The sequence below is a fragment of the Telmatherina bonti genome (assembly GCF_933228915.1).
Source record: "Telmatherina bonti genome assembly, chromosome: 15".
Lineage (NCBI taxonomy): Eukaryota > Metazoa > Chordata > Actinopteri > Atheriniformes > Telmatherinidae > Telmatherina > Telmatherina bonti.
The window spans coordinates 26,054,643-26,077,721 of NC_136613.1; the positions used below are offsets into that span (position 1 = coordinate 26,054,643).

Sequence of the window (23,079 nt, forward strand, 5' to 3'; positions counted from 1 at the left end):
GGGTTTGTTGTTTTTTCCTCATAAACAAAACAAAATATGCTTCTAGTAATACACAGTAAGTAAATACTACAAATAGATTATAGCAGTTGAATAAAATCATTTAATCCTTGAACATTTCTCTTGTTCAGTTTTCTTAAAGACTTAAGATCATCAAATGATCTTTACATTTATTCATGTTGGATTAAGTGAACATAATGAACACAAAGCTTTTGTGCCAAGAGGTTTTTTTTTATGCTTGCATATAATTTGTCCTAAACAGAGCCATGTTTAAACTTATCTGATCAACTATTCACACATCTGCTGTCTGTCTGACCTGTTTTCCAGAGAGAAATTTGTGATCCAAGCCAAGATGTTTGATCTTGTAATACTAATCAGTTGCCAATATACTGAAAATCAACTCTTACAAATGTATACATGATGGATACCCACTCATTTCAGTTCAGACATGGACGTTTCATGGTATTCTTGTTTATAACTGCCTACCAACATGATAAAATCAACTAATGCTTCATGGTATGTGGGTTGTTGGTTCTATGGTAGTCTGCTCTTCAGCTCTCGGTTTTGGCAGAGTTAAGCGTCATCTCTGCTGTCTTGTTTCCATTTTATCATGTAGAATTCATTCCTTGCTGTATTCTGTGGTATTTACTGCCTGTTACATCCGATTCTTAGTTTCTGGTGACCACACATGTGCCTGGTTTTATCAGTGGTCTCAGTGTGTTTTCTGCCCAGGTTATTTGCTCTGTTCCAATTTATTGTTTGGGTATCCATCATGTATATCTGTTGTTTCCTGTGAGTTTACTAATCAGTCAGTCAGTCATCTGAGTTTTTCTTATCATTACAGTTGCTAGGAAATTCTGCCTTTGCAGCACCAGAGTTATTTAATTATTCTGCATTTGGATCCTGCACCTTTTAACCAGATTGTTCCAGAATGACATGTCAACTGGGAAAAATTTCCACATAATAGATCTGCATTCGGCATTTGTGGTAGATTTTTAAATGTAAACACTTTAAAATGTACATCTGCTTATTCACTTGTTAATAAGAAAGTGAATCAGCCGGGAACACTATGCATCAGAACGGAGAAGACAGGGAACGTGACATGCTTGTTGATGCTGGAAGGGCTGGTCTGAGGATTTCAGAAAGTGCTGATCTACTGGGATTTTCCCACACAACCATCTCTAGGGTTTACAGAGAGTGAAAAACTGAGAAAAATTCAGTGAGTGTCAGTGTCTAAATGAAAATACCTTGGTGATGTCAGAGGACAAAGGAAAATGCCAATGATCCTTGGAGATGATAGAAAGGCATCAGTAACTCGAATATCCCCTGTTACAATCAAGGTGTGTAGAATGTCATAATAAAAAGCACAACATATCAAACCAGCAGCAGAAGACCACACTGGGTGCCTCCTGTCAGCTAAGAACAAGAAACTGAGACTCCACAGAGGCTCCAGTGGCCTCAACAGGCAACAGATCTCTATCCAATAGATCATTATTTTAATATTGGGGGAATCTGCAGCTTAGTGTGATGCTATCATGTCAGTTTGGACCAAAATCTGTTTCCAACAACTTGTTGAATCTGTAACATAAAAAATAAGGCAGTTCTGAAGGCAAATAGGGACCCAGCCTGGTGCTAGCAAGGTTTACCAAAGCGAGGGGACCTGACATATCTACTATCCATGCTTCCCTTAATAACATGGTTGGATTATTGACTGCACTCAGCATAGCTTGTTACAAAAAAAGTAAAAAATGACTAAAACATTAGAGTGTCAGAATATTTATAATCAGTCTGTAAAACAGCCTAGTATCCAAAACCAACTTTTTCAGTGTTCAGTGTTTCAGAAATGGAAGTACAGACCCAAATACAGATGAAAAACCTGGTCCAGTGAACCAGTCCTTGATAACAGGGCAGAGTCCTCAGGGCAAAGCTTCAGAGGACTATCAAAATTTCTGTTTTTAAAATTGCTTCTGTCCGACATTTGCCAGTTCGATCATGTTTTTCAACTCAGTCTAACTACACAAACTCATGAAAAAAAATTTAACTGGTTGCGATTTTTAATAATAAAATGGTGGGTCATTCTTTACACGCATAACTACACAACACAACCAACTATTGTTTTAGCCCAAACTGGTCTGCAGTCCCTTCATTCAGTTTAGTTTTAGACAGATGAAGTTATTTCAGACTTAACTTTTTTTTTTTTTTTACTTCAGGAAATATGACAACTGCCAACAATATGCCATCATATCAAGTTTAGAATACGCAGCATTTTTTTTTTCAAAGGCAGTTTTGATTTATTGACTTTTTTATCCGTCTTGACATATAGGTCCTCTGATATAATACATAGTTAATGAAAATGTGGTGAGAGGTACAATGAATAAACAATGATGTCACAAATCTAACACCTCTTGGCCTTTGCTCGAGGCACTGCGGGGTGCAGTGACACTCACTTTGAAGACTTCTGTCCTAGATAATGTGGGTGTGAAAGAGATGAGCAATACATCAGCCATGTGCAATTCTTTTCACCTACTGTGTACACCCAAAAGTGCTCTTGACAGTTCTTTGTGTGCCAGACTGCTCCACTTACTTGAAAAGAAGCATCTCATTCCTGCTGTTCTTCGAACCTACAATCGCCATCCCGTCCTCTTGTTTCCTGGTTTGTAGATCATAGATTTCTCCTCTCGTCTGTTCTCTTTGTCTTAGTCCCTTGTGCCTGAGATGTGGAAGCAGAGGAAGTATAAAAGAGAGATACTCAGGGAAAAGGAATGGAGGCAAGAGACATTTGTTGGAATGAGACGTCGTAGTTTCAGATTTGTCATTGTGAAACAGCATCAGTTAATTATTGCGTTAGACACAGCTTCACACTCGTCCATTGTTTAGGTGCAGCCTAACATTTCATTTTCCGATCTATTATATGAGTAAAACAGCCTTTGAGATGATGTAAGTCTTTACTTTTTGTTCAGCATACAAAGCAGCATAACAGCAAACTCTGCTCTCCTCCAGACGCCTTTCAGGAATTGACACATCCTTCCAGAAACTGTAAAATGACGGATTTGTTGGTCGTAGACCAGAGGATGGAGGAGAAAATAAAACAAAGATGCCAACCACTGGGTAGTATGTGGAAGAGCTAAGAGAAACACCTCGCGTTATAAACACTGACATGCAAAGCTACTCTGCCTTATTTAATTTACCCAGAAATGCCCCTTTGGATTTGTTCACTTTCACTGAACAACTTCTGCTGCTTGACAGTGAGTAAAGCTCATTTTAGGAATTAACATTTGCCTCAGTTCGTGCTGTCGGTACTGGCCCACAGTCTACAGAGTGAGACAACTTCATAATCATGCATTTTTCATGATCTAGCCTTTATTTCTTATTCTGTCCACACATTAAGATCGCTCATCTACACTCTCAACTTGTAAGTCTGCAGCCTCTCTGTCTGTAGCCGCTTCCTGGAACAGCTAGCATTGTGAGGCTGTTTGTAAAGTAAAAAACACTTTTATTTTTGGTTTGATTGCTTCATCATGCTTCATCTCTATTATTGAATTCTTTCCTCAAATATTCCCACTTTACTTGGCTTTAGGTGATGAAGCACATCAGAGGAAATTCAAAAGCTGAATTTTCCCTGCTGATGGAAAATAAGCGACCTTATGCTGGAAAAGGGGATTTTCCAGCAGATGGAGTGCTAGAAATATATTGTACAATATTATACATTCTTACACTTAAATGCTACATAAGAGAAAAAAAGGTGTTTATTTATTTTATTTTTTTTTTAGCTTTTCAAAATTTATTAAAACGTGTTTTACATTAATCAATAATAACTAAAATGTCTTGTAGATTTGGTTAAATCTGCTATAATATGTTTAACCTGGCCTAATGATTGTATTATTATCTACGGAAGCGTAGAGCTGTCATCCTCATAAAAAAAAATGTGGGCCTTATTACGTTATAACGTGATAAGTTTATTGTAAAAACGTGAAACATACCATGTATCTGAAAACCTGAACTTGGTCATTTTCGACTTTAGATGAGGAAATTGTGTGCGGGGTGGAGAGGAGATCACAAATGGCTCATTTACAGGACTTGATAGAGTTTTTCTTCATACTTGGGTTGAGACATTGTGAAATTATGGTGCTTTGGAACACTTTCGATCACATTGTAATAAATAAACATAGTTTAAGGACAGTTTTAAAAGGCATGGGTCTGTACAGAAGGGAAAATGAGTCTAATCCCCATGACGTGGCATCATTTCTAATTTAAACTTGAGTGGCACGAGAATCGCTATGAATGCAAACATCATCGGTGCATCCAAGTGCCATCTATCCATCCCTCTTCTACCGCTTATCGGGGTTCTGATCGCAGCAGTAACCAGGGAAGCCCCCCTCCCCAGCCACATTCGCCAACTCTGCGGGGGGTCCCAAGGCGCTCCCGGGCCAGCTGAGAGATGTAATCCCTCCAGCGTTCAAGTGCTTATACGTTTTTACAATAAAACATATCACGTTATAACGTAATACGTTTCACATTTTTACAATAAAACTATCACGTTATAACGTAATAAGGCCCAAACTTTTTTTTTTATGAGGATGACAGCTCTACGCTTCCGTAATTATCCATTTTATGATTGTTGTAATATGGAAACATCAGTCATGACATTGATGTTCATTACTTGTTTTTAAAATAACATCTGATAAGCAAACGAGCTTGTCTTTCACAGTATAAGTGTCAACAAGACTATTATCACTTCTTTTCCAGGCTGGTATGGTGTGATTCAGAGAGCCAGCCAATGCTCCTGTCAACGACTGAATGTCGCAGTGGTGTTTATTAAATCTAACACTGTTCCCAGTTCACTCCTTGTAAACTACAAGTTCAAAGTCAACAAAAATGAATCACAGTTGCAACACATTTAGTTTGGACTTGAATTTAACGCTCCCAGTGGTTTTTGCTCTAACCAGAATGAATGTGAAACTGTTTTTTTTTTTTTTTACAGAGCTAAAACTATTAAGTTTTACTTATGTATTATAATCTACTTTTGTAATTAAATTTTGGTCATTCCTTTATATACTGTGATTATTTGATTTATCTTACCTTGTTGTAGCATTGTGTGTTCTTTACTGATGTGGAGTTCAGGTATAAGCATCACAACATTAGTGAGCCATAACCTTTTAACCAAGCCTATCAAACTTTTCTTCAAAGATATAGTTATGATGCTATTATGACTGTATGATAATATAATTTTGGGGATGTGTTAAGGTAATTTATACACAGTGAGAGAAGTCAGTTTTTTCTCAATCTTACCGTTACAATTTTACTAAATGACAAAAATGATCAAATGCAACAACATCAGATTTTCTGTGTTTTTTCTGTTTCACATGACTTCATGCAGGTAAAAAAAAAAAGCCACATCCTTGAGTACGTATTACTGTGTTCTAGTTGTCTTCGCTGAAATAATTAAGTGTCTCCCTGCAGTACATGTTCTGCATGGTATTGCAACTGTCTGAAGTGTTGCCACCCAAAAAAGCAACATTTTTTTAGCCTCTCTAAAGCTTCGAGCCACAGATGGTCCAGAGCCTTTACTCCAATATGAAGGTTAATTATTTTACTCTCTGCTAAAAGCAAGACAAATGGTATTGCATGCAGGAGTGAATTTTAAATGCACTGTCTGACAACTGCAATCACATTTTCAAAGATGAGATCGTTGCATCACCGCTGCGAACAGTGTACTGACATTACAGTATGTAATTTCCATCTTTCCCCCCCGCTTGCATTTCAGCATTTAGAAAACTGTGCTTAGAATGTGATATTGATCTCTGCGTGTTTGCTAAATGAACTAAATTAATTGTTCAATCTATAATGATAAACAGCCTGGGTGCATGCTATTCTGCACATTTTAGTAGTGTACAAGTCAGTCTCAAGCTCTTAAATGTGTAGAAATAAACGGCTATGGAGTGGCAATGCTGAAAAGTAAACAGTGCATTAAATTAAAACACCAGGACAACATGTAAACTGTCATTTCCACTGAATGAGGAAGCTTTCAAAAAAGAAATGTATTATTTATTTGTTTGCTTGGCAGATGTTAAAAATGAAGGTGGAAGAGTTAATAAGCAGCAATAATAAGCAGCAATAATAAACAGTTATTTTAGCACAAGAAGTGTGTATGGTAAACAAAAAAAAAAGAAAAAGAATGGTTTAGGTAAATCATCCTTGAAACATCTTTTCTGTTTCCTTCATTAACTTGCGCTAGTTGTCAAATGGATCCTTTCCTCACCACTATTCAGCACTTGGAAGACGGTGATGAGTAAGCGGTTGATGGATGCGCCGCTGTCGCTGAGCAGTGTAGTTCGGCCGATAGAAATAATTCACAGATGTCAGTGGGTGTGCTTCAGGTTGAGCTTCAAGGAAAAGTGCTGATGCAATCATTGACGTCTCATTGCAAGAGCGAACTGCCAGGATCTTTGTTAGAGAACCCAAAAGGCAGAACACAAGAGACCAGTGCATCCAGGTACAATGGGGAATGTTTATTTAAGGGGTTTTAAGGCAGCAGGAAGTGGTTGAGCAGAGGTTTCTGAGGGAAGGAGAGCAGAAGAGGACCAGAAGCAGGTGAAGTCAGATGCTGGTGAAAACCTGTGAAAGAAAAGGGACAGTCAAAATAAACTAAAATAAACTGCAAACACTTGAATAGGACTAAACTGATCATTAAATATAACATTTGTTTTTTCTTATCATACTTATGAATCCTTATAATTTATTATCATACATCAGTTACTGACAGACAGTTGTGGATCAGGATCTGGAGCAGGAAGTCCACCTATTGAACAACCCATAGAGTAATCCTCGGTGTCAACAGTTCCTACGTGTCTTTAATTAGGAAACTGGGCCTCACAAATGTTCTATTCAGGCACAGTTTCACTCCATATTAGCTGCACTTTTCTGCAAATCAAAAACATTGTAATATCTCAAGACTCCCAAATGAATTATTATGCTAGTTTTATTTTCGTTTGTCACAAAGTTGAAAAGTAAAAGCTTGAAAGAAAATGTTGGCAGGGCTCAAATTTCAAGTCCTTTGCTTGATAGTCTGCAAATTACATCTTCGAGTTGGGAAGCTTTGAGCTTGTAGCAGTTTTAAATGTAATGCAGTTTTATTCCTGACACATTTTAAAAGCAGATAAATGTGGCGGGTGTAGCCATAAACTCCAGAGTCAATGTGGAAATGAATTTCGGAGCTGTTACAGTCTTGGATGGTCAAGCTTTGGGGTGCTGCGCACGGAAAGCTTTACAGAACAGCAGAAACACGATAGAGCTCCAAAGATCCACTTAGTCTGAAATGAAATGGATCCGTGAGTCAGAATATGTTGTATTAGCACAGTTATTTTGTTATTGTTGCGCTTCACAAGCTTCAGGTTAACTTTTAATTATTTAGTGGTTTCTCGTTTGTTTGTTTGGTTTGTGTGTTTTGAAGTTTTTAATAGCCACTTTTTTACCCTTCTAAAACCAATTTCTTATCGTCTGTTCACTCAGTCTCTTTTTACTCGGTTTCCAAACACAAACATACTCGCTTAGTTTTCAGCAAGAATAACACTTGTTTTCTCAGAGCATGAAAATCCCACATGAATGCATTCAATAAGAATCCCAGAAATCACTTCACTCAGCTCTTGTGACACACTTTAACTTTAATCTTGAGAGTGCATTTGAGAGGTCATCGTCACATGGGAAGTGATCCCACTGAGTTTGCCAGAGGAGCCATTGTTTTCGAACCCCTCCTTGGGCCTACTGACAGTAATGGCAGAGACTATTTGAAGTCGTAGTCACACGGTGACACTTAGAGAGCGATTCATAGCAGAGTGCTTTGCTTCAAATCTCTCTGTCCCATATTGTCTATTTGCAATGAAACGATGTCCCATCAGCGGCGTTGGAGCTTCTTTGTCCTGTTTGCGTTGGTTTTCCATATGCTTATTTGTATATATGTGTGTGTATGTGCTGTCTGTTTATGAGTGTTTGTGCATATTTGTGTAGACACCTCCAGTAAGTTTGTGAGTGTGACTGATGATAGGAAAAATAAATACAGTAAGAGTATCAGCTACTTCAAATCTGCAGGGTGTGTGTGTGTGTGTGTGTGTGTGTGTATTGTCAGGCTGTTGTGGGTCACTGCAAATTGTGCAACACTGTTATAAATTATCTATCTGATTATTGAGGGAAGCAACGCTGCATTGATGGGGTGTGGTCTCATTCATAGTAGCAGTGTCCCCGTGCACGGGGTTCAGGGAGGTCACTGAATGGTTGGATGAGTAGGATAATTATGTGACTCACATGCTGCGGCCTTTATAGTTGCCATATTTAAACTGGACACTTGAGAGTTGCTTAGATTGAAAGAATATTTTCTGAAAGAATCTTGTTACGTTTCTGGATTTGCACCACTTTTACAGAACTGTGCACAAGTCTCCAGACACAAAAATGTTTTTTTTTTTTTTTTTTTTTTTTTTTCCCTGATCCTTTTAAAGAGACTCCAGGCTTTCTGGGGGTTTTTAAAGGTTTTTTGGCATTTGATGCTTTTTCACTCATTTTTGGTGAAGTGTTTGTTCTTCACAACTTTTAGAGGAACAGAATCATCCAAGCATAAAAAAGGCTCAAAACTCCAGGAATGGACCACCGTTGTTTTGACACGTAATTGGCAACTTAACATGAAGTCTATTTTGAATTGAAGCTTTGAGCAGTTTTATCACTAGCAGCCTGTCGTAAAGCATCAGGACAAAAGAAAACGCGTCAAGTGTAGTTTGGCGTACATGTAAGCATTTCTGAAGAATTGATAACTGAAAACTTTGCACATTTCAGCGTGATGTTAAGTGTGTCAATAACATTTGATGAAATTGACAAAGTGGTAGAAAAAAGAAGCAGCAGGAACAGAAAACTGTAGAAGATAAAAGTATCTGAAATTAATGCTCTGAAAAAGAAGGAAACAATCCAGTAAAGCTGAGATATCCATCTGCTGCACAAAGGTGCCAAATTAAGACTTTTAGGCTGTCTTCAATGGTATTACATTATTTTTGCACATTTTAGTACATCACAGCTATATACTTTTTTTTTTTTAGACTTGAGCACTTTATTTTCCCTTTAAGCTTGTTTTGTGGTCATTAACCATTTTGACTCAGTTAAATGATATAAATTAAAGTTAGAAATGTGAATTTCTATGAGGAGAAATTAGCTTTTTGCAGAGCACCAACTGATGCATATGACTACGGTAATTGTCATCGCAGATGCTGTGATGACAATAGTAAAATAATTTTTAAAAGTTAAAAAAGAAAAAGACATTATTCAATATAATCACTTTTTCTTTATTTGTTTTCTACATAAACTCATTTACTACAGCGTTGTGGTTTCACATTCAGAATCTGTGTGCATCCGGTCATGTTTGGAAGAATAACAAAAGAAAGAAGTAACTTTTTGTCATCCATCCATTATAGTGTACTTTTATAAACTTTGCCTCAATAAACAGCACACATTTCTCTCTAAACACATGCTTATTCACGCTCACCGTCTCCAGACAAATTAGCTTTTTTCTGAGTTGTCCTCAGCTGCAGGCCTGGCCAAAGCACAGCTGTTACAACTAACCGCAGCACTTTAAAAGTCTCTCAGCAGTGTGAATCACCCCGTTTGGCTAATATATCCAGGATTCACTGCAGATGATGAAGTACCTAATCATCCTTTACCCTCATTAACGAAACACTGAGCAGAATGCAGTACTTTTAAAATCAGATTTAAGCAGAGCTATACATTTATGTCACTGCAGGCGAAATTTAAACTAATGATCATATCACTGTTCTTCTCTCCCCTCCCCAACTTCTGGCTTGTCATGCACTGCTAATATGGACATCCACGCAGGCTCAGGTCAGTGCCATTCATTGTGTACATCTACTCTGCTTCAGCTAATAAGGACAAAATGCATGCCAGATCTGTCCACGTCGCACACACCACTGTCCCCTCTGTTCCTTTGATCACAACAGAGAACAGTAGTTTGAAGGAGAAGGAAAAGCTAGATGGATGGAAATAATTTATGTGAAATGCATTTGGATGATATTCCATCTGCTTTTTACCTCGCCTTACCCCACTTTCTTTGAAACGTTAGGACTTTGTTATATTCTAAATGGCTTTTAGAGTCTGCTTAAAGAAACTGAGCTGGGTAATGCACTTGTATCACTTATGTAAGAAAAATGATGCCAAAACCTTTTGAATGAGAACAAAAGCACAAAAGATGGAGGCAACCTAACCAGTGAGGAAAGCCGGTTACTAGTGGATGCTTTTTACTGATTGCTTTTCCACATTCTTCATCTCCTGTTAAACGAGTGTGATCTTTTTTTTTTTTCCTTTTTCTCGTTTCTGCTCTTTTTTGTGTTTTACTGCAGTTCAGCAACTTTACCTACCAATTTTATTTAATTCCACATGAAACATAACTCAGAATCTGATACCCAAAATGTGGTGGCACTCTAACCAATTTGTGCCATAGTAACACAGTTTCCTGCTTGTTTGTTAGTGGGTGAATTTCCCAGCTAAGTGTATAGATAGAGAGTAGAGTGAGGGAAAAAAAACTCACAAGTGTTTTTTTTTTTGTTTTTTTTTGGTGTTTCTGAACTGTGTTTCTGCAGCAGTAGTTGCGAAAGTGCGAACAGGGCAGTTGCCAGTTTACCCAGCAGGGGCATCTGCTTGGACAGATGGGAGATGATGACAGTGTGTAATAGGCATCTGTGTGGCCCGCAGGGGAGGGAATACTCAGCACTCATTCCCACTCTCTAGTCTGAGCACACACACACACTCAGACACACACTGACACTTACTGACACACATTACAGCTTGTCATAGTGTCTTCTGCAAACTTTCCTCTAGAGCATACCTTTTACTGTGGCTGACAGTTACATAGATTGAGAGTAAACATGTGTTTTACCGGAGCATTGTGCCGGTTGTTCCCCTGGTTATACAGACATGCCAGATTCACTGGTTTAGCAGGGAGGAGTGAATAGGCTCAAAATGCAGCCAACTGCCATGTCAGCTGAAGGGGCTGTTGCCATGGTCATTGCTGTTTTAAATACCTTGTGCCATTTTCTCCAATTCACACAAAGGTGTATTTCACTGCCTACTAAAGAGTTCTTGTATCGGTGGTCTTTTGAGAGCAGTTCTAAAGGTGAAATTCTGTTTCTAAAAATTTGCTCAAATTCTTTAACTTACATTTTATTTTTTGTTTTTTACCTCATTCATACTCTTTTCAATATAAAACTGGCAGCACTCTTGACATTAAGCTTCTACAGACCTCAAAGGATCCTGGGAAAGCACATGTTCCGTGTTAAAAACTAGACCAATGAAATCAAGATGCGAGCACATTTATGAACTTGTACTCAAAAACACACAGATGTTATTTCTTTTTTGCTTTGTATATTTATCAAATGAAAACCGGGAGTAACACAGTTTCCAACCAAGACAGATATTGTTTAAGAACATTAATATTGACTATGTCCCATAAATATTTTTTTTTTCCTGTAAACTAGACCAGGGATGAATGGTGTTTGTCCTCGAGGGCTGCAGTGCTGCAGGTTTTAAATGTTTTCTTGGTTTAAAACTCCTGATTCAATAAGTGGGTCGTGCAGAATTTGACAGCATGCTGTTGGATCCATGTGATTTAAATAAGAAATGTTGGAGTAGCTAAACATCTGAACCTAGTGTGGCCCTCGAGGACTTTAGTTGTAGAATACTATATGATATCAGTGCATGTCATGTTATTTCATTATGTTGCTTTTCAGCTTTGGATAGCCGCTTTATTTCGGCTGGTTCTTAAATATGTCCCTTTCCTTCCATTTATGTCTGTGTCCTGTGTGTGTGTGTGTATGTGTGTGTGTGTGTGTGTGTGTGTGTGTGTGTGTGTGTATGTTTGCTCATGCATGCATGCAGGTGTACCAAGCTGTGCCGTGCAACCGGGAGTGCAGCCAATACGAGTGGAGGACTGAGCCGTGGTCCATTTGCACCATTAATGCCGTGAACGACCTGCCAGCGTGCGGAGAGGGAGTCCAAAGCCGCAAGATCAGGTCAGTGAGCGGGTTAGACTTGGCAGAACGATTGCTTGGCATTGCTACACACAACAGCAGGGGCTGAACTGCCAACCCTGCTTTGGCTGGCGCTCTCAATAGTCATTCACACTTGCAATGGTGGCGGGAAACAATCAGTCATACAAAACTAATGCTTCACGATGAGTGCCGCTAGGTAATTTGCAGCTTTTGCTTTTCAGTGGCACTTAGAAAAACTGGGGAAAGTAGTGTATTGTTCTGGGAGCTGGTATTGGTTTAAATGCTGCTATAAAAAGTTAGCACCTGGCTGCTTAGCTTTGTGCAAACGCAACTTTAATTTCAAGAAGCAAAAATGTCATCAATCCTCCACACTAGAGAAAAGGTGACGGTACAATATGACGCACTAATGAGTGCAGTTTTCAAACTAAACATAATAAGCTGCCAATGAAATTCTGTAAACAAGTCAGAATCAAGGACTGTGTGGTGGATAATGAGCTGTTTGAGCACAGGCTTGAAGTCTCTGCATTAATAAAACATTAGATAATGATTTCTTCATAAATATTTGTAAAAAGTGTAAGAATCCCTTTTTTCCAAAGTTGTTCATGATAAACTTTCCTTCTAAAGGCACACTGTAGTCATGCTCTTGAGCTTGATAAATCCAACCAGCTAGCAATTTCCCTGCTTTATTTTTAGCCGTGGGACAATAATGTCACAAAAGCCCCTTTGAATGGTTAGTAAACATACTAACAATCATCTCCGAACTGTTTGGTTAATTCAGCAAACAACCATTTCTCTTGCCAGCAAAACATGGATTAAATTCCCCAGTACGTTTAAGTTTGGCTTAGTTAAATACATCAGAGAAAAAACAAAATGTGGAGACTTGTTAAAAGTAAACAAACTTCACAATCTTACCTGAGGGGAATAAAATGGTTATCCACTCTGATTCAGAAACTTCAAAATTCTCTTTCAAACACAAAGAGGTGCTTATTTTTACTGGCCAAGAGGAGTAATGCGGCTACGTCTGCTATTCTGCCAGGTGTGTGAAGGAGGGAATGATGAGTGGGGAGGATGGCAGCGTGGACGAGAGTCTGTGTGATCAGGAGGAAATGCCACCCAGAGCCCAGGTCTGCCATCTGGGCTGCCCCAATGATTGTGTCGTGTCACCTTGGGGACCTTGGAGCAACTGCCCTTTGGTAAGAAGCTAAACATTTTTCCCACTTGCCTTAGCTCACAGTGTGCTAAGACAGTAAGGTAACCAGTTTTGCTTCAGAGAAGTGGTATCCTAGTTGTTACAGAGGTGGGCTTTGGTCTGAGTCATCTTCACGTGTTGATAGGAGTGTGTTGCCAGACACATCCATTTTTCCCCCCACTATATCACAGACTTAGATATTCTCACACAGAATGTTGGACTGCATCAAATTTTTTTTGTTTTTTGTTTTTTTCAAACATGTAAAATGTCCATATTTCACATTTTCATAAATTGTAAAAATTTTATTTTTAAACCTCTAAAAATGTTTCCTGTTTATGTTTTCATTTCCAAATATGCTTTAGTCAGTTTGTTTGAAACTGTCTCAAATACAATATTGTACAAGTATAAAAAAAAAACCTTTATCCCAAATAAAATATATGGTTACTAAAAGTCAAATAGTCTGGATACAATGGGACATAATCAACACTAAGGTTTTTTGTTTTTTTAAAAAAAAATATGTTCCATGTCAACATAAAGACATTACGAGGATTTAAAGTTGATATTATATCACCTGAATATGTATCTGGACAAAACAACAGCGATGAAAAACATTATATATTTATATATATTTATAACATTTATATTTTTGGATGTATAAATGTTCCCAGCTAAAATTTCACTTTTTTTCCTATGAAGACTAAATAGAGGCCATTTAAACTTTTTACAAGTAGCTGTCAGCTCCCAGAGAAACAGATATTCTCCATAATATAGCAATAGATGTCGGAATTGGATGAATATAAATTGACAAACATTAGCTGCTAACAAACTTACAAATGCTAAAATATGCTTTCTGACCCAATATCAAATCATGTTTATATTATTAAAAATGTATATTTTGTATCATCATAATTTCCACAATGCAAATTTGTAAGACTGTTTAAAATTTATCAGTTTTCAAACTTTGAAACATGTCTTGTCAGTATTTAATTAACTGTTTGTTTTTTTTGTTTTTTTATTTTGTTAAAAACATTTTAACATAAATGAAAATAATCTAAAACATAAACATATAATATGATAAATAACAAGTTTACATCAGATTACATGAAGTCATCGTGACTCATCTGTTATACTTTCACACTTTAACACTTTTTTACGCAGTTTGGAGTAAAAAAAATATCACTTTCACAAATTTGTCCCCATTTTCCATTGAATCTGAGGTTTCATCTGAAACAGCATTCCTGCCGGTATTTGCAGCCACAGGCTGGTGGCCACACGGCCATGTAGCTGCGTTATAGGTTTTCTGTCGGCCATAACAGTTCATTGAACTGGAACATTGGAATGAGAGAAAGAGTAGGATGTGGAAAAAAAGAGCCAGAGAAATCACTTAATTAGTCTGAGTTCTCTCCACTGACATTTTATCTCATTCAATCTTTCAGTCTACAACTTATGGAAGCACTATTAGACATTTCAAACAAGCTTTATTGCATCGGGGAGAATGGCATTAGGAAAGATGATAAATTGAAAGATAATAAAATAACTCTATTCGTTTGCTCCCACAGTGGAAACATTTGGTTGGAACAATGTATCTGGTTTGTTTTATGTGTTAAATCTGAATCTTATACACCTCGGGAGCCTGGAAGCGGGGATGCTTAAAGCTTACAAATTATGGTGTGTTTTCTCACATTTCTGTCAGTAATAATGACACAAGCATCTGAATATACTGCATATATTTTAAAGTAAATTGTTGCCGATTGCTCAGCTGCAAAATGCCAGTGCGGGTTGGATAACTCAAGCTCAAGCTTTAATAGAAAGAGATCTTAAGAGTACATATGATAATACTAAATTAAGCATGCTTTTTAAGCGTTGCTGTGGGAACTGGATATAGTTGTAAAACTATTATATCCTCCCTTAACTGGAATGAGAGTAGTGATGCTTAGAGCTTCTAGATGTTTAAAAGGTTATCTCATCACAATCATGTGAACAAATATGTGATGAGATCAGTGGTTTATTAGGATCTGAAAGTGGCTCTGTGATGGACCCCATCCTGAATCACAGCTCTGTGATGTTTCCCAACACTGTCCCTGTACATTCACAACAATACAGAATGATGCCAGGTGACGCTTCTTCCTCAGTCTTGTTTCATTTAAGTTGAATCTAATCAAAATGCAATTATAGGGAACTGTGGCATGAAGACACCTTTAAACTGAAATAAATTGCACAACATAAACAGTAACCCCTGAGAAGTTATGTGGTTAAGTCAACATTTAAAAGACACTTTTACCTGTTCATTTTTTTTATTGCATGTGGTAAACTAACATTCCAGCTCATATGCGAAAATCCTCATTCTAAGTTTTTTTTTATCTATGTTCTGGCAACCTGGGGCTTTACCTTCCCCCATCTGGGTTAAGCTGATTTCGTGCATCACTGAAACTGACCTTTGTTGATTTTTTCCGAAATTTTAAAGGCCTTTTTTTTTAACTGAACCAAATACAAGATAGATAAAAAGCTGCCTGAATCCTGAAGATGTGAAAGCGTGTTATTAAACATTACTTATGTATTTGCTTTGGAAAATACACAGAAAAAGATAGTAGATGACTATTTTCCCTGCCAAAGACAGCATTTTGTCCAGGTCAGTCAACAGAGAAAAATGTTGCCCTCTCATGTTTCTAGAAAGTATCGATATGAATTATCTAAATGCTTCTCTGCCTGAAGATCCCAGCACACTCCTTTGAAGCATTACTGTGTTAAACCTTGTAGGGAATATGGAGGATTTTAAAAGTTTTAAACCATTTTGAGCCTAACTACAAACATTTTCTAACATTAACTGAGCTGTGCCTAAACATATGGAGTAAAACAGCCGAGTCTCAGCAGATATTAAGCCTACACATACATTATGCAGTAGTTCCCCAAACCAGTATTCAGAAATAAAAAATAAAATCTTCTCAACAATGTGTTTTTGTCTTTATTCTCTAAACAAAGTGACAAGAGCCCAGCTAAATGAGTATAAGACTTTCTGGTCTGGACTTTTTAAATCCTAATCAGTGAAAAGTAACTTTTGCTGCAGTGTCTTGTCGTCACCCTTAGATATTTTACAATTTGTCCTGTTCTTAAGTAAAAAAATAAGATAATCCTAAAATGGCATGTCTTTTGATAAATATGAATTTCAACTCTATGCATCAAGAATTCTCCCCCATATTTAAGTTACATGTTAAAAATGATGGGTAATTTTACTACGTACCTGCTTTGTCTTTAAACAAGCAATACTTTCATTTATACATGTTTTTATTTCCTCCTGGACACGTAGGCCCTCTTTTTTTACCTCAATGTGAAAAAAAATCATAACCCCATGACTGGTTACAGTTCTACGTGATGAACAACAGCAGCGCAGAATATCCAGTTTATGTACACGTTTCTGTCAGTGATGGAGAAATACACATATGAAGCATTGCAGAACCTGTAGCGACTCATTTTGGATAAAAAAAAATTACAGTAATGTAATTGCAATTGCATTAGTATGTTGGATTTTGGGTCCGTTTTTTAGCTCAAGTACTCATTTCTTAGTCCTAATGTATCAACTTCAGAAAGCATGTTTTAGCTTTCAGACTTCTGGACCTCACAGCGTGTAACATACAAATGTGTGTGTAGCTTTGTGACAGGCAGCATGAACACATTTGCTGTAGTCGGACTGCAGCTGATTTATGAGCCTCACACAGAGGTCCCTCATTAGGAGGTGACAGTGATTGAGGTGTGTGCCCTGGTGCATCAGGTGCAGAGGCACAAATTCAGTTCAATGCAAAGATCTTTCCCTCTCTCTACTTCAGTCACAAGCTCACAAATGATCAGATTTTACAACTGTTTTTTTTTTTTTGTCATATATTGTGACTTATGTAATTAGTGTCTGTTTGATGGTAGATATTTAGTGTATGTTCAGTAGATGTTCACACAACATCATACAAACATGTACTTTTACCTTTGGAAGTACACCAATCTTTGTAGATTTATCAAACGCAAAAGCTGAAATACTGCAGCACACGAAATCGGTTTCCTGCTCATTACAATGTTTTCTTTATCAAAGCAAAGAGCTCTAATTGGAATTTAAATGTATTTTTACAGCTAAGTCATAGTGAATTTACATAACACCAGGAAGGTTTTACATCATCAAATATTATTAAATTTTAAACATTAATATCAATAATTACAAGATGTTTGTGAAAATGAGTGAAAATTCTGGGTAAGATACATCTTACATCTTAATTATAAGCCAAATATGCTAGATTAGTACAAAAGATAAGTAGAACTGAAAGAATGTATGGTTTTATATTAAGATCTTAAGTTAGGGTAAGGAGATATCATGGTCAAAGGAATGGCTTTGGGGGCATTAATAACTTTCAATACAGCAGCTTCTATTTGTCCTTTGTGTTTTCTAGACGTTCAATAAAAGGCTCAAAGTCAATGGTTCCTCTGGAGTTTATATTGGATTTTTGCCCCTCACCAGGCTGCTGCTGAGTTTTTCCTATAGCTGACTTTAAACATGGCAAGCATTTATCTGATTCTAATGCTGTCGCTTTTAGTTAATCTAAATATAAAAAGACAAGATTCGTTCTTATTTTTTCATGGATTTTCAGTCAAGAGTATTACTGAGGAATGTTTTCCTTGTGCTGATCCATAGGAAAGACAACAGGAAGAGTCCACCAGAACTGACCAAATTTCTTATTTTTTTTTATTATAAAAAACAGTTATTACACAAGCTTTGGAAAAGTTAAGAAATTTGGAGATAATAATCCTAATTATTTGTTATTCATTTTTCATTCATTCTGTATAATATTTATTATACAGAATGATTCTGCTGTCATGGAATTTTATGTACAATTTTGTGTGAACTGCTTATGAAAGCACATAAAGGAAACAGCTCTCATTCAAACTGGCTTTAACCCATATTTTTTTGCATTGTTGTGCAGCAATGTGACCAAGAAACAGCAAGGAACAGAAGCAGACAGATCCTCCGTGTCCCTGGCCCCGGCAGCTTAGCCTGTCCCGACCTGGTCCAGTCAGAGCCTTGCGTTCTCAACAGTACCTGCTTCACCTACCAGTACAGAGTCTCAGGTAGGACTAGCAACACATAATGAATGGGCAAAAACTGTTATCTATAGTCCCAATGTGTGTTGGAAACTGACTTCATGCCCATTCCTGTGCATTCCCATGCCACGCTGGCCCTATGGATTGCAGTTCCATTATGTTTTCTATGAGTACGTCCATCATGACCAGAAGACCCTTCTCTTTTTAATGGAGATCTAATACAGTCTTTCCTCATTGATATGCTGGACTGTGGTTAGAGGAAAATAAATAAATAAATAAATAAATAATTTAAAAAAGGACAAAACTTGCTTAAATACTTAAATAAGACATATGCTAAATCAATTCTATCATGGCTTTTTAATACAATTATGTGTCCCCAGTGTGTCCAGAGACCCGGAAAGTATGAGAAAAGAGTCTACCCTCATTTTCCTTCCATTCTTCATCAGAAAGTTTGTTCCTAAATTAATCATGTAGGTTTTCCCTTGTGACTCCTTGAAGGGAAAAGGAACGTCTGGCTTAACAGATATCTGTCCAATTCTGGGATTTCAAGTCAGCAGCTGCTTGCAGTCCGTTTTGTTTTATTATTGCTAAAATCACAAAAGAAAGTTTAAAATGTGTCAGCCACAAGAAAATGCCTTTTTCATTGCTGGAACTGTCATTGATAAGATAATTTATCATCAGCAAGTTCCAGTCCTTTTTCTTTCCAACTGTGAAGCTTCTTGTTATTGTTGATAGATAGAATCTATATTTTGGGAGGTGAGGCTTTTTTTTTTCAGATGTGTATTTAAGACTAATGTTTTGACCTTCTTTCCTCCTCGAGTTGTGTCCTCGCACACAGGTCAGAACAGCAAATCAAATCAAAATGGTACTGTTAATGGGGTTTCTGTTAGTTCTCTGTTAACAATGCCCAGCGCGGAAAGTGAGAGTTTGAGGGGGGGAAGAAATACAACAAAGAGAGAAAAAAGGCAGATAAAAAGTAAGGAATAACTCACAAGAACTGTATTTACACATCATTTAGATTTTGATCTGTGCAGTTCTTGTGCAGCTTGGAGCTTACATAAATTGGATTCACAGTTTTAAAGCAAGAACGTGAAAGACGGAGGGACGAAGATGGTTGCTACATCCAAAAGCCCAGTAGGTGCATGAGTCATTTGGCATATATATATAAATATATACTGGTAGAACAGAATAGCCATTTTAGGGGCCTGTAAGAAAGTTTTGGCAAATGCTCCCAAAAATCCAGCACATTCACACTGTAAAAAGTAAATGCAATGTAAATGTAATAAAAAACAAGAACTCTTCCATAAAATATTAAAAGTCAAACACACAGACAAACCAAATCCACGTCAAGCGCCTTGGTGAAGAATGAAGTGCTGGCATCCAATCTGAGTTTGTCACTGCATGTGCATGTTTCTTATTCATTTCATTTTTTTCATTTTCCATAACTGTTTTGAAGATGTCTTAGTCCTAAAGACAATGTTCATATCAATATTGTGGATGTAAAATACTCATCTGTGTAACAATATTTTTTTCTTTTTTTTAATTATTTATTTATTTATTTTTTGGCATGTTGGTAAAATGACGCCCTCTGGCGGTCATAGCAGGTCAGCCCTTCCTGTGTTTAAAAAAAAATACCTGAATCCGGGCGATGATCCGGATCTCCCCCAAAATCTTATCATTGTTTCTTATTCCATTTCGGAGATTTCCTAAGAATTTCATCATTATCCATTCATTATTTTTTTTAGTTATGTTGCTAGCAGACAGACAGACAAACCAACACACCTGAACAGGTCATATCACCTCCTGTAATGAAAATCATCTTCTTTTGCCAGAACTGTGACTATGTTAAAATAAGAACTTGTGATGAGATTCTCAAATGAATGAATATATTATCTGTTGAGCTTTGCAGTCACAGTGAAGCAAAATTGCGCATGGAAACCATGGTTACAAGGTTTGGTGATTTAGATTGTGCTACATGTATATATTTATATCTTATCCTAAGTCCATCGCACTGCTTATATATAATCAAACACTGAAAACATATTCATGTAGGTGCATGAAAACAGAAATTATTCATTAACAAATTCACTTTAGATTTTGTCTATCAGTAACATTATGTTAAGGTAACAGTTGTTTGACATCACTTATGTGTTTAGTGAAACTTGTGCTTTTTTTTTTTGTTTTCTTACTGACGTAATCTGTATATTTTTAACACATTGCTTCTACAAGGTTTCAGGTTTTTGTCCAGAAGTGCAAGCTAACAGGTGTACAGAGCTTAAAGAGTAAAATCTGAGTTAAGAAAGAAAACTCTTGCAGTCTTTGTTACCTCAGGTTTAGATTTTAGTCTACCCAGCTGACATAAAGAAACCATGACTGTGCTGAACTTCCCTCGTAATACTTCTCTTTTGTCTACAAATGAGCTCTTTCCAGTTGTTCAGGAGCAATGAATTCTTCAAGAGTCAAAAGCTCTCAGTGAAATTTACTCTGCTTTATAACTTTGCATATCTTTCATCCAAAAGAAATGACTTGCATGTGGCATGAAGAAGTGTGGGATCTTTTCCCATTCAATGGGTTACAATTCAGTTTAGAACAGGCACATCTGTTGCTAGGAAACATCTCAAAAAGATATGACCCAGTGGATGACGCCCTGTGGGTTAAAGTTGGGATTTAGCTCAGTTTAGGTCTGTCCATATTCAGAGGTTTTCTGACATAAAATATAACTCAAAGAAGATCTTTTTTGAATTTATGAAAAATAAAGCTTAGTTACAATACTGTGCCTGTGGCTATTTAGCATTGTCAAATACACCAGTAACATCAACAAAATCAAAAACAGTGTTTGTAATGGTGAAAGATGAAGTCTTGTTTCTCTCACCTCAGAAAAGTATTTCTAAAACTTGTAACTCAAGGAGGAAATAAACTGCATTATTTGCTTTAGTTGGGCCTAACAAGGCTGTCAGTCTGTCCACAGGCAAGTAAAAGTCAGCTGTTTGTGTCCTGCTGCAAAAGCATGACAGAAAAACATGTTACCTAAAATAATATCGCCCTTCATCCAAATGACTTCCGACACGACACTCCTGTCACTCATGCGCCCGCAATACACCCACCTCCTCTGGACTGAAAGTGCTTTAATGGTGTGAGATGTCACACTTGTTACATGGGTTCTCTGTGTGAGATTGTTAGAGCTGTTTTAAGTGATTTTCTTTATTGCTAAAATTTCATTAAAGTTGTTTTGTTTTTTTTTTAAAGGAAATGATCTTTATCACAGTCAGTCAATTTAAGATTTGAAACTAATATTTGTGTGTGTGCAGACTGGAGTACCTGCCAGCTCAGTGAGAATGCCATCTGTGGTCAGGGTTCACGAGTGCGCCTTTTGGACTGCGTGCGGAGTGATGACAAGATTGTGGACTTACAGAAGTGTGAACAGGTAACGAGTGCCTTGACCTTTAAATCCTGTTATTTCTACAGTTAAAAACCTGTCAGTGCAGATGTATGTTGTAATGTACATTCACCAGTATACATTGCTAGTAGTGGGTTTCCGATTCTTCATGTCATAAATCAATATTGAGATGATAGCATCACACAGTTGCTGCAGATTTTTCGGCTGCATATCCACTATGAGAAGTCACTTCAGAAGTGGATTGAGATCCCGTGACTGCAGATGCAACTGGAGTACAGTTAACCAATTTGAGATGATTTGAGCTTTGTGACATGGTGCATTATCCTTCAGGAGGCAGCCATCAGACGATGGTACACTGTGGTCACATACGAATGGATATGTTAGCAACTACAGTCAGACAAGCTGCGGCGATTCAACAATGCTTAATTGGTATTAAAAGGAACGAAATGTGAACTGTTGACACAAGGCAGGATGAATTCATGCGTTCATGTTGTCTGCAGCAAATTTATGCTAATACAAAGCTGAATGTGTTTGTTTGAAACTCCACACAGTGGGGTATAATAAAAAAGTTTTTAAAATGTAGGAAAGTCTTAGCTGTATTAGCTAAATACAGACAGGAGAATACAAACGTACACTTTTTGCATTATCAGTTTCTGTTCTGCACCCAACTCTTCCATTGACTCCAGCAGGATGATACAATTTGGATGTTGTAAATCACTAATATGTCTACATTTGTTATTCTAAAAACAAGTATTTCTCTCCAAATACAGTAGGATTGTCTTTTGTTTTGAACAATGACACAACCCATGTCAAGTTTCAGATAAAGTTTTAATGAATTTTCAGTCGGACTCTGATAGAATGTTAGTTTTCTCAACGCCGTGCATCTCTGATCTGATGGGCATGCTTCTCTCATGTCTGCTCTATTTACACAAACTTTGATATACTGATTTTTTTTTTTTTTTAGGAGTATGAAATAGACAAGGGATGGGGAGTCTAAGTAATCCCACCGCAATTTCTGCAGGAATTGCAGAGTCTGTTTCATGTTCGGTGTTGTGAAAATAGTGAGGGAAGACTTTTACGCTTGGTGACTTCTGAAAGAAACAATATTTTTTTGTTTGTTTGTTTTTGCTTGTTTGTTTTACCTCAAAACCAAAATATGAAAAAAATGACTTTTTCATAAAATGGGTGCTGAAAAGCCCTTTGCTAGGAAAATGAATTAAAACTCATAGATCAATCAGTTATCACTGAAGAATGTACAAGTTTGCGTCTGCAGTCAGATATATATTGTTAATCCAGCACTGTGACTCCCGCTCTGCTCCCAGAGTTTAGCCAGGTGAAAATGTTGTTTCTTATCCTTTAAGATGCACTTTGCCTCCAGAAGCCTG

General features: G+C 37.2%; 1 protein-coding gene across 1 annotated transcript in view; it reads left to right on the forward strand.

The window, feature by feature from the left end:
• Positions 1-23,079, forward strand: part of thsd7ba (thrombospondin, type I, domain containing 7Ba) — a gene marked incomplete at both ends in the record, with an annotated part of 175,096 nt that overhangs the window by 134,237 nt on the left and 17,780 nt on the right. Inside the window, 4 exons of the mRNA XM_079254456.1 lie at positions 11,920-12,053; positions 13,069-13,225; positions 18,180-18,324; positions 21,606-21,721. Coding sequence (XP_079110582.1) covers positions 11,920-12,053; positions 13,069-13,225; positions 18,180-18,324; positions 21,606-21,721 — 552 coding nt within the window. The remainder of the gene's footprint in view (positions 1-11,919; positions 12,054-13,068; positions 13,226-18,179; positions 18,325-21,605; positions 21,722-23,079) is intronic.